This window comes from Triturus cristatus, chromosome 2_1 (assembly GCF_964204655.1).
Source record: "Triturus cristatus chromosome 2_1, aTriCri1.1, whole genome shotgun sequence".
NCBI classification, from domain to species: domain Eukaryota; kingdom Metazoa; phylum Chordata; class Amphibia; order Caudata; family Salamandridae; genus Triturus; species Triturus cristatus.
This window is the reverse complement of record NC_140581.1, coordinates 890,729,111-890,741,793: the sequence shown is the minus strand read 5'-3', so window position 1 is coordinate 890,741,793 and position 12,683 is coordinate 890,729,111. Positions and strand designations below refer to the sequence as shown.

The following is a 12,683-nucleotide window of genomic DNA, read 5'->3' as shown; positions in this document are numbered from 1 at the left end:
TGTACTCATGATCCCGTACTGCCATCTGGCGGCTATCGGCAGTTATACTTCTTATGACTGAATTACTTTAAAACGAACTTAATGTCATATGATTACCAAGCATCGTAGAGACAAGCAGGCATCTGAGGGCCAAATCCCAGAAACGCCTTTCGCATTAACATATGCCAATCGCTTCTTTGATTTACATCACTAGAACATCTTGCCGACTTACAGAGGGAAGATATTTCCGCTGGTAATTTGCTGACAGGGGCTGATGTTGTCTAGACTCGAAAATGTTAGTAACACCGGCATGTGTCTTTCTGTCGCAAAACGCTTCATGAAACTAGTCTGCCCGTCTTAAAGAAGTTCAAGGAGGCAAATGTGTTAGACCACATTTTTCCTTTGCATTAAGAAAACGAGAGTGCTACGTGGTGACTTTCTTTGCTGTACGTCTTCAGGATCTGGCTTGTTTTTTAAGATCTTGGCTGCTGTTTTTGTATGCTCGCTGCTCGCGCGTAATGGTCTAGTTAGAAATCTGGACTCATCTGAATCTTGAAAGCTCATCTCCTGTGTTGAAATTCTCAATTAAGTGCCTGGGAGCTAATAATCCTTGGCGATTCGCTCCTTACCCACAGCTCCTAAGAAACAATTTACAGAGAAGGTGCTTTTAACATTAGCAGAACACCCGGAGAACTCTACCCGGGGTTGCGTCACAGTTTCTATCTACTTGCCTTTATCGTCTGTCTCACAGCTTTTTGACACCTACACAAAAGTTGACAGGATGCCCTCACACACCTACCTTGGGGCATATGTACATCTTAATGCCACCAGAACATCACTTTTTAAGACTTTCTGGTGGCGTTAAGTCCATCGCCTTTCTTACAGGAGTGTTAAGCCACTTAACGTGGCTTAACTCCGTCTTGTAAATAAGGCACCCTTTCACACTACACTTAGCGTGAAAGGGGTGGGCAATGGGTGTTGCGGTTGGCGTTCCATGGCATCATCAATGGATTTTGATGCTGGCCCCTATTTACAAGGGTGCCGTAAATATGGGGCAGCGCCAAAATTAAAACCAAAAAAACTATGGTCTTAACATGGTGAATATCCCCTCATTTTTGCTGTTGCTATGTGGGCTGCATTGTGCAGCCCACATAGAAACAGCAAATCACCATGAATGGTTGTTTATCTGCAGATAATTGTGCCTTTCTGCACATAAACAATCATTAAAAAAATAACGATTTGCAACTTCTATGTGTGCTGCACAATGCAGCACACATAGGAGTTACATATCCCCATTCTGGATGAGCAATTTTGGAGCTAAACCGCGCTTCACCAGTTCATTGTACATATGCCCCCAGGTAGGTGTCATACTTCATCATTAGACAATCCCACCCTCTCCAAAACCTTGGTCTGATGGAGAGCGGGCCTACACCTTGGACTCAAGGAGGCACTTTCTAAGCTCTTATGGAGCTAGTGATCCACTAAGCAGGTTAAAAACCAATGTGTTAAACCGCTATGGCTTTTACTTGGCAGAGTATCACTTGGTATTAATACTAGGGGTGCGATGTTGGGTAACTAGTACCCCAACACCACTAAAGTGTAGACAATCTACAACAAGTATTTGCAATGCAATAGATCTCGCATTTGCGAGAGTTTGAGCTATTGGCATTGTAAGTGACAATGCCTTTTATTAATGTGTTTTGAAAACCTGCAAGCGGTGCGTAAACACACACTTTGTACTTATTTATAGTCGTTGCTTAAGAGAAGCAAGGCTGGCAGTAGAAGAGGCGCAGTTACTGCCAACTTTGCTTCTCTTAAGCAACAAAGTACACAGGGCCTGTTTACGGACCGCTTGCAGGTTTTCAAAACGCATAAACAAAAGGCATTGTCATTTACAATGCCAATAGCTCAAATACGAGCCCTAGTGCATTGCAAATGCTTATTTTACATGCCACTCAGATCCTATTTCCTGCCCCTTCATTGAAGGCTCGCAGCTGGTTTTCTGGCTGAGTAATGACATCCTCGGATATCTATTCCAACTCGCTCATTTGCTGCTTTCCTAGAGCCTGGATTCAATAGTGGTCGCGCCGGGCACTATCCTTGAGAAGAGCACCCTCCATGTTGGAGATCACAGTATGCAACATCATTTCTGATTTTCGCTCATTTTCCCTGCCTCTAATTACTCTCCCTAAACTCAGATGATTGTCAGAAACCCCTGCATGGTTTAAGGCAGATTAGCAACGACAAACAAATGAGCGGCAAAAAGATAAAAAGGTTCTGTGATTGTTGAAGCTGCCTAAGACCAGTGGGCTGAAGAATCTCAGTTCGATGTGTGAGCTGCTTGTCCAGTCGGTGTTAATGCTTTGCAATTTGGTAGTACTACTCCTGGTTGTATAATGCAATTATCAGAACTACAGGGAGAGGAGGTGGTGTAACGGCCAGAGCTAACGACTTTGGAGCTGGAGAACCAGATTCGAGTCTCGGCGTCAGCTCAACATCTTGTGATTCTGTGCAAATCCCTTAATCCCGTTCCTGCCAAAAAATGAATGTGTCATTGTGTAATGTAACTGATGCTCAACTAAAGCGTCCAATACCTTTGGGTCGAGTTTGCGCTATATAAAACTGCCCAAAATAACACATAAAAGCAAATGAAAAACCAGGACTGGATGAATTATTCCCACTGGATCAGGGTAACACAGCCCCTGGTCGAGAGATATGTGTAATGAAAAACGCTAGGATTTGCGGAGGTCGTGCTAAATGTGACGGAGAATCTACCAGTCGATTTGCTTTCTCCTAGGCATATGTTTGACAATATTATAGGCGCATTTAGCTGTTCCCCCAGATATCAAAGTTTTTTCCATTACCACCCAGGCTCTAGGTGTATCCAATGCCAAAATGCCTTGACTCAAATAACATTTTTTATGGCCAGGAGATGCTTAAGTATCATTGTAGCAGTGAACAATCTGCGTACTGCAACACGAATTTTAGGCGCTTGAAAAAGTTCACAAAATTTGGTGTCCGAAAACCAAGGATTGGAACTGCTTACATCTTGCTCCCAAGTCAATCAATTTAGAATTAGCTACTAAACATCAGTTCTTCTTCTCATTTAAGGTTTCTACATGTTGTTGGCGTGACTAGAGACAATCATTTTGAGTTGCTGGTTTTAATGGTAAACGTGATGCCAGATGCACACAAGGGATCAGATAGTTCATAGCGCCGCGAGGCTGCAGATTGTGGAGGTGTGCTTTGATGTATTATGGAAGTTTGCACAAGCTTTGACAGTGCAGGCGCTGCATGTTTGTGGTTGAACAGTGGCAGGCGCATGCCATGGCTTTGCACTCGCAGTCCAAGGGGAGACAGTTCCAACAGCATTTACTGGGTCATTTTGCGGCCTCAATAGTGAAATAACGTTTGGCTCTGTGGAAAGCTAGACTGCTGGCAGTCAACTAGAGGGCAGACCCATTAGCAAATGGAAGACCATCTACTCGTGTTATAATGTGGCCAAACGGTCTAAGGCGCTACAATTAGTCTACAGTTTTTCTGAAGGCGTGGGTTCGAAACCCTCTGCTCCCACCTTTTGGTATTTCAAAGAAATAGCGTTACATTAAATAGTGGACTTACTTTACACTGAATACATGAAATCACATTTCCTTTTATTGATTCCAGACTTTAAGCACACGTTGAAGCCTAGGCTCCCATCTATGTAACTAAGATATGAAGTGAAACAGAAACGGCTTCCGGAAATATATGAAAGCGGTGCTGTGCTGAAAGAAATCAGGATGCCCATGCACATAAGTTAGACGCATGGCGGCCCATGAAGCGGGCAACATGGTAATAAGAAATGAATAATGAAAACGTGCGCCATGCATATTAAACTTATCAGCTGGTGGCCTGAGAAGTGTGCGCCACAGCAATTTAAAAGGATCAAAGTAGTCCCTATGCGAAGCAGATACAGACCTACAGCGTAACTAAGCTGTAGTTGGTCTGTGCTGCTTGCCTTAAAACGGATGTGACGTTTCGGAACGCCACCCAATAATGAGTCAGGAGAGCACAGCAAAACCTGAATGAACCAATGCCCAGCGGCTGGCGGGATTACCCTCCATATTCTGTTTACTTCAGGTCTTGTGACAGCACATGCGCTGTCTAGGCTCGACCTAAAAATGGCTCCTAAGAGTCCACATCATTAATCAGGACATGCACGGGATTCCTATCCAAGTACACACCACTTGCATACACCTTTCATTCCAGAAAAAACTATATTTGCGCCCACCGTTGCTCTCTGGTCCTCTGGTTACCTAGGCTAAGGGTCAACTGAACCCCATGAAGGCCCCAGGAGCCCCTGTAGTAACAATTACACCAAGGTGCATTCCTCTCAGTTAGCCTAGTGTTAACAGCTCTTCCTCCAGACAATGCTGCACACACTAGGCTGTGAGTATTTGCTGTCTGCTGACTGTGACTGCTGCCGCCTGTTATCACGCAAATTCTGCTGCTATCTCCCTTTTGCCTTTTTGCACATTATTGCTGCTTGGTTTTTAAAATCAACTTGATCACATATTGTTTTTACCCCTTACCTGGCCACTCCCACTCATTAGCTCTTCACCTCGCGCTCGGCCCTGGCGGAACCCGGATGTTAGCAGGTCCGCATCGCACAGGGTTTGACGCGCTAGTTCTTTCCAACACCGGAAACTATACAAAACGCGCTGGGGCGCGCATTGGCACGCCAAAGGCAAGCCCGTCTGCACCCGGAACGCGACCAGCGCCAGAACCCCTGGTCGTGGGACCCCCGGGACATATAGTAGACAACAGCTGTTGGTCCTAGATTCAGAGTCATGCAAACTACATGACATGGCCCTGTACGATAATAATCCAGACAAGCTTGTCTGCCCTAACTGCTCCTTGCGACTGAGATGTTCAATTGCTGAGAGGTTGGAGGCCTTGAAGGACAGAGACATGGGAAATCAACCCGGTAATCTGTCCAGGCAAGATGAGGATAGAAATCCCAAATTAGTTCAGGAACAGTATTTGCAATGTGTCTTGGTAAACGTATGATCTTTGGGAAAACATAAATACCAGATAGAAGACTTGATTCAAAGTACGAATACGGATTTAATTTTTCTCACCGAGACATGGACAGACAACGCCTCAAGCCCAGACTGGAACATAGTCCTGCCAAAGGGCTACGCAGTTACTTCTCAGGACAGGAAGGAGGGTAGAGGTGGGGGCATAGCGATTATTCATAGGGAGCACTTAAAACTGCGGGTAGATACCATTAGGGATCTGCCGGCAGAAGCCTTACATTTCACCATTAATATCAATAATACTTTGAATATCCAGGGACTTTTAATTTATCGTCCTCCTGGACCTAGGGCCTTATTTTCACAGACTTTAATGACCCATTTAGAATCCTATATAGATTCCCATCCTTTTATCATTCTCGGCGACTTTAACTATCACCTGGAACTCACTGATAACTTAGACACTGGCAGACTATTAGATAACCGGGCAACTTTTGGTTTTACCCAGTTAGTTTTAGAACCCACCCATCAGGCTGGTCATATTTTAGATGGCGTCTTTTCTAATAATACTGAGACGCTCATGTCAAGAGTCGTACCCCTTCCATGGACGGACCACGATGCAATCTACTCCAATATCAGGGTTTCGCTGTTAATTCAGCAAACACAAGCAAAACCAACTAAGGTAAAGTCCAGACGCTGGAACAAAGTTCAAGCTGAAGATCTGAAAGTAGCCCTTGGCCAAGTCCCCCTGTCGCTGTCTAATAATAATAATGAGGCAGTCTCTGAGTTCAATAAATGGCTCCGGACAGCGGCTGACCATGTGGCCCCAGAAAAATGGTCAACAGTCAGGAGACTTAAGCCCTCGTCTCCTTGGTAGAACCCACAATTGAAGGGTTTAAAAGTAAAGTGTCGAGCTGCTGAGCGTCAGTGGAGGCAAGATTATGGTAATGACAAGAAAATAAACTATAATCTTGCTCTCCAACAGTATAAAGAGGCAATTATTGCCGCAAAAAAATCATTCTATACCACTAACATTGAGGAAGCTGGTAATTCTTCTAGGGAGCTTTTTAGAATGGTAAATCTGCTTTCTAAATCACAGCAGGCAAGCATCTTCCATCCGAATCAAACTATGTGTAATAAATTAGCCACATTTTTCCAGAATAAAGTCCAAATTATCTATGATAACCTTCTGGAAGTTAGAAGGGCCCCAGACAAGTTAGATCTACCACAAATGGAGGCAGATCCATTAGATGTGGAGTTAACTAGTTTTCCAGCAATCACTAAAGATGAGGTTTGTAAACTCCTCCTCTCTATAAAATCTGGATCACCTAAAGACCCTTGCCCGGCCACGGTGATGCATCGGGCCGCTAGCAGAATCGGCGACGAACTGGCTCCGCTAATAAATCAAGTCTTGGAGTCAGGTAGCTATCCAGTTTGCTGGAAGAATGCTACGATTAGACCTATTCTTAAAAAAGCCTACCTTAGATCCTATGGAGCCTAAGAACTATCGACTGATTGGCAGTCTGCCTATAGCGGCCAAAATCTTAGAGAAATCAATGAATAAGATACTGACAGAATACCTGGATACTAATGATTTACTGGACCTGACTCAGCACGGTTTTCGATCTAACCATTCGACCGAATCAGCATTAATTGTAGCAGCTGAGGAGATTCGGAGAACAGTTGATAGCGGGGGTAAAGCAGTTCTTGTATTACTTGATTTGTCGGCAGCCTTCGACACCGTGAGTCACACAGTGTTAGTGCAGCGGCTGCGGGAGGTAGGGATTGGGGGTCCGGCTTTGTCCCTCCTATCCTCATTTTCGGAGGGGAGAGAGCAGAGCCTGTACTGGGAGGGTATGCAGTCAGACAGCTTCTATCTACCCTGTGGGGTTCCCTAGGGATCAGCATTGTCACCAACGATGTTCAATATCTATGTGCTGCCCCTGGCCAGACTCATTAGGAAGCATGGTTTTGCTTTAGTGTGATATGCAGATGACTCCCAGCTCATAATCTCGATAGCCAAACAGCCTGAAGACACAGCTATCAGGTTTTATACCTGTCTTGAGGAGATTATGACCTGGATGAACCATAGCTTCCTAAAAATTAATACGGATAAGACGGAGGTCATTGAGTTTGGCCAGGGGCAACCCCAGTGGAATGTTTCTTGGTGGCCAATGAGAGCAGGAGAATGCCCCAGTCCGGCCTCTAAGGTTAGAAACCTAGGAGTTATTTTTGATTGTCAATTAAATTTCTCCGCTCAGGTAAATAATCTCACCTCTTCCTGTTTTTTTTAATTGAAACTCAGAAAAAGATATTTCCCTTCATCGGGAAAGAATTACAAAAGACAGTGGTAGTGGCTCTTCTGCTATCTAAGTTAGATTACTGCAATGGCCTGCTTCCGGGGATCAATAAACTCCAGATGAGTAGGTTACAGTCACTGCAGAATGCCGCCGTAAGATTACTCTTAAATATACCAAGAGGCTAATCACCTTCCGCTGGAATCAGATCCCTTCACTGGCTTCCCATTCAGCAGCGGGTGGACTTTAAGGCTTCATGCCTGGTCCACAAAGCATTCTATGGTGGGGGAGCCAAGGCTATTCAAAAATTGTTCAGACCCTACACTCCGGTTCGTTCATTAAGATCCAGCACGTTGGGTCGTCTCCATATCGATAGGATTAGGAGAGTGAGATGGGGTGGAAGAGCTTTCTCTCACTGCGCAGCGAAGCTGTGGAATAAACTGCCAACAGCCATGCGATTTCAATCAAATAGACAAGCATTTAGGAAAGAATTAATGACCTGGCTGTTTGTCATAACATAGGCCTGCAATACAGGTTGTAACACTTTTACTCACACCAGCGCCAAGACGCCACGGTATTAGAGCGCTTTAAAAACATATATCCTATCCTATCCTATCCTAACTGAGCAGAATGCTCCTTGGTGTAAGTGTGACTACAAGGGTTGCTCAGACCTTCCTTCTGGGGGTTCAGTTGACCCTTAGCTTGGGCGACCAGAGGACCTGAGAGCAACGGCGGTTGCAAGTATTCCTGAGGAATGCCGTGGACTTTTAGGAGCTGCCTTGGTAGAAACATGTTGACACTTTAGTGGTGTTTGGGGTGCTAGTTCCATTACACTCCATGCCATGGTAGTTGTGTGAGGACATCCTGTCAACTTTTGTGTAGGTGTCAAAAAGCTGTGAGAGAGACGGTTAAAAGCTAGTAGATGGAAACTGTGAAGTAGCCCCGGGTAGAGATCTCTGGGTGCTCTCACGCAGTGGACTCGGGTGGGCTTACGTGAAAAGAATTGTGTTGGAGGCTGGCCCACCCTTGAGGCGCCCATGCCTCTAGTTCCCTACCTCAGATGGACTTTTGGGGATTTGTGTCATGGCTTTTAAGATTAGACCTACTGTACCTAATGATCCTCAAGACAGCCATGGTTGATAAAGTTTGATTAATCAAGGGTGGGGTGCAATGAAAGAGCATTTACAGACTCCAGTAATGACCCCTTTACAGATCTAAGACTAGGCACCCCCGCCCATTTCCCACAGTCTCTTCTCTCTCAAATGATCATTGTCAGTGAGGAGGTAAGATATGGTATTACTTCAAATAATCTTTTCCTGTATTTTATCTATGAGATAAAGTTCAATCATTGTTGCCATTTCAAATGGCAACGCAAGTGGTACAAAGGACTGAGAATGATTACAAACCATGCTACACACAAACTATCAAGAACATTGCTGTGAAACTGAAAAATCAAATGTTGGAACTGAGTATGAATCTGTAAAAAGATTATTTAAATAACATAACCCGGGAATAATGACATCCCCACCTTACTTTTTGAGGTCCTGTTAGTATTCCTTAAAACATAGACATCTAAAGACATCAAAAAAGTTCAGTCTCCAAAAAGAATGGTCTGGTTTTCAATAGTTTTGTCTAATGAAGATATGTTTGTTGTTGTATGGTGTGATATGTGAAGTGTGATATGAAGGATTGAGGTGGTGGATTGTCCTGTGTGATGCAGTCTAATTAAAGTTGGAAATTGTCAGAATGTGTGCTAATAATTTATGAACAGGGACCTTTGCCAACTTAATAAACACACCATGTTTAGGTCTCAACACAACTCTCAGTGAAACTCTTCTAACCTTAGTATCTATGGGCCATATGCATAAAAAACGAATTTTGCGAATCTCTAATTGCGATTTTTTGCGAATCGCAATTAGAAAATCGCAAAATGCAATGTATGTAGGATTTGCTAAAAATTTCGCAAATCCTACATATTCCTTATTTGCGAATCGCAAATTGAGATTCGCAAATGAGGAATACCTTCCCATTCATTCCTATGGGCTAGGAGGCCCATAGAAATGAATGGGAAGACATTCTCAATTTGCGATTACCAATTAGAGAATCGCAAATTGAGAATGCAATTTCAAGGTTGCAAGGGTGCCAAGAGGACACCCTGTTGCACCCCTAAAATATGCATGTGTGAACATTTTGCACACATACATGCCCTAAGGGCATGTATGTGCGACATATGGCACTTTAAAAAAATCCAAAAAGTGCTTTTTAAAGGAAACCGCAAATTACCACCAACTTGAAGTTGGTGGTAATTTGCGATTCCTTAAGGCCAAATCACACTTTTTTTGTGCTTCTTACATTGCATTTAAGTTTAAGGAACCGCAATTTGCGATTCCTTAAATACATTCATAAAAAATAGGGAATTGCAAATCTTGCTATTCCTTATTTTGCGAATCTTGCTATTCCTTATTTTGCGAGTGGGTTTTTGTGTGATACATTGCACACTGCTAGATTGTGATCGCAAACGCTGAAATTCTACGAATTTCAGCGTTTGCAATCGCAATTTAGCTTGATACATATGGCCCTATGTCACAAGCAGAAGGCAATTCCACAGAGGAATGCGTTTTAAGTTTGATTAGTAACAACAATTGCAATGATATGAATAGAATAATTTTTAAAGTTTCAGGCAAAAAGTGCCTAGGAAAAGTAAAGCACCGTGGAAAAATATCAGTTCATGGTTGTCTGGGAATTAGGTGCACTTTCAGTTTACCCACAAAACAGGGAAGGTCATATACACGAAGGGGGTTGTCCCTGTCAAAGGTTTTCATTTCTGACTTTGTTTACTTTCTGAAAGACAAAATCTTGCAGTGGGACAAGGTCCAAGGCTGAAGCAGACTCAGGCCGCTTGAATTCATTGTTGTCATGCTTTTGCTGAAGCCATTGGTCAAGCTCAGAACGGGCAAACCTGGATTTTCTAGTGGCTTAGGTCACTTTGCAACTATGATAGATTTGGTGCCATGCCCCGTTCTTTAACGTAAGTGTAGCAAACATACCAGCGATGTGAAAAGTTCAGACGTATTGTGATTCCCAATGTACTGCCAGTGATGTAAAGGTAGCACACCTTTGTGTGCTGTATGCTGTACTTTATTGCGATGTTATATGGTACACTTGTTAAATATGGAGTGATGTAGTTTAGGATGGTGTGGTGTTACATCATATGGAGTGGTTAGGTGTAGTATAGTATGCTGTTTCATAGTGTGATTTAAGACAGTATGGTATGGTGTAATGAGGGTTTGGATTATCTACTGTACTGTGTTGTGTGATATATGTTATTCTGTAGCATGGTGTGAAACGATGAGATGAACAGCATAGCTTGGAATTGGGAATTTGAGGGTGAGATGTGGTGTTAAACAGTTGATGCTTTCATTCAAAGTCTGATGTGGTATATGTGGTTTTGCATGGAGGCAGTAGTGAGATGTGGTGTGGTATGTTATGATGTGGCGTTGAATTGTGTAAAGTACAGTTCACACTGGAAAGGCCTGTAGTGGTATGGCATATTGTAATGTGTGGTTTAAAGTCTTTAGTTGTGATTACATTGGGGTGAAATGTGGAAACGTGTGCTGTGATCTAACATTGGATTGTGTAGCTGGAGCTGAGTGGTTTTAAAGGTTGTGCTCTGGTGTAGTCATAAGATTCATTATGTTGCTGTGTGTTAAGTCTTGGTGTGCCAGTGTTAGTGACTCTTCCCCTACATTTGCTGCTTTTCCCCATAAGTTACAGCACTGCTCTCTGGTGAGACAGCAGAAAGCCCTAGCCATATGAATGGACCTTTCAGTTAGGGATGCACAACACTCCTGAACATCGGCAGGAAGTTGTGTGAGAGAGGCAGAACATCAAGGGCCATTTTATGCTTGGGTACAAGGAGCCACAAGAAAGACGGTGAAGTGTGAAGGAGACTGCAAATATCATTCTGTATTGTTGGTGCTGGTGAGAGCTAGAGAGCATGGTCCATGACAGTGACGTAACACTGCCCCGCAGCCCCAACGGTGCGGGGCCCCCAAGCTCCAGTGGGCCTCCTCAGCACAGTACTCTGGCCGGAGAGCTCCTGATTGAGTCCGGAGGGGGGCAGCTACATGTACCTTGCAGGGCGGCCCCTTTAAGTTTAATTATGCCAGAGGTCTATGAGTTATGCATAACAGTTGCACCTTACAACACTTTTGTGTCCGGCCCCTCAAGAAGGTGTTGGAGGGCAGCAGAAGGCATAATGTAATATCTTAAATGCTCAATGGCTCCCAGAATATCCCCCTGCACAATGATCCCACTTCTCTTCCTTGGGAATGGTTCTAAAGTCATGTAGTGAGATCAGGGATGACACTGCAAATAAGAGGACTCTATGGCAAGATATTTCCAATCTCTGAGATTTTCATTTATTATATACACCTTATGCTTTGCTTTTGTTGCCTAAGACATAATAGGAAACCTATTTTAGACAGCGAGCAAACTAAAATGATATCAATTACACTGGGATATGTCTGCAGTAAAGATAAGGGGTTTCCTACTCTTATATCTCTGGTACTCACTTTCTAGATATAAAAGAGCGTAATAGAGTTCAAGGGCCATTTAAGGGTCGAAAATTGTGAGTTTTAGGATGCACCCCAGGTGCTGAAGCATCCATAATTACAAAAAGAGCTGCCACACGCGGCGCACAGTCGTCCACTAAAGTGAATAAGAGATTCTGATATCTCCTACTTGTGTGCCTTTTTTTCAGAACTGTACTTGAGCGATGATGAGCTGAAGAAACTACATGACTTTGAGGAGCAATGTGTGGAGAAATACTTCCATGAGAAGAATGAAAGCCTTAATTCCAGTGACAGTGAAAGGATTCGTATTACAACTGAGAGGTATAATGTCTTTTAATTGCACAATTTATTAAGTGGGAAAATACAAAACGAATGAAGCTGTGTAAGGATCTCATGCAGTCCAGACAATATAGCCTAAGGGATTTCAACTACCAAATCTTCTGCCAATAAAATTGTTAATTTTCCTAAATGATCCCATTAAAACTAGTAGATGTCGGTTCCCATGTTTAACAGTTTACAAATAGGCCTCCATCAGTTGGTATTGAGGTGACATATTAAGATGTGTGAGATATTAATCATCAGAAACAGGGATTGTGCAAGTCAGGTGCAGTGGAGCTCAGGTTCTAAAGTATGCACTTTTAGCACCAGTATGGAAAATGACCCATTTCTTATTGATTCCACCCATGCTCCGTGTCTGGGCTAAACTGCAGAACCCAGGTAGGCCCAGCACCAGTCCATACCTAGCAAGTTCTTGGCACTGGGTGGGACCTTTGGCCATGCATTGTGCCCAGTTGCCCCATCCTCAGAGCCCGATGGAC

The 12,683-nt window shown here is 43.5% G+C and overlaps 1 protein-coding gene across 3 annotated transcripts in view; it reads left to right on the top strand.

The window, feature by feature from the left end:
- TRPM6 (transient receptor potential cation channel subfamily M member 6) overlaps positions 1 to 12,683 on the top strand; it is a 671,614-nt gene that overhangs the window by 475,120 nt on the left and 183,811 nt on the right. For all 3 annotated transcript variants that reach the window (XM_085633062.1, XM_085633061.1, XM_085633064.1), the window contains one exon: positions 12,054 to 12,186. In XM_085633062.1, coding sequence (XP_085489188.1) covers positions 12,054 to 12,186 — 133 coding nt within the window. The remainder of the gene's footprint in view (positions 1 to 12,053; positions 12,187 to 12,683) is intronic.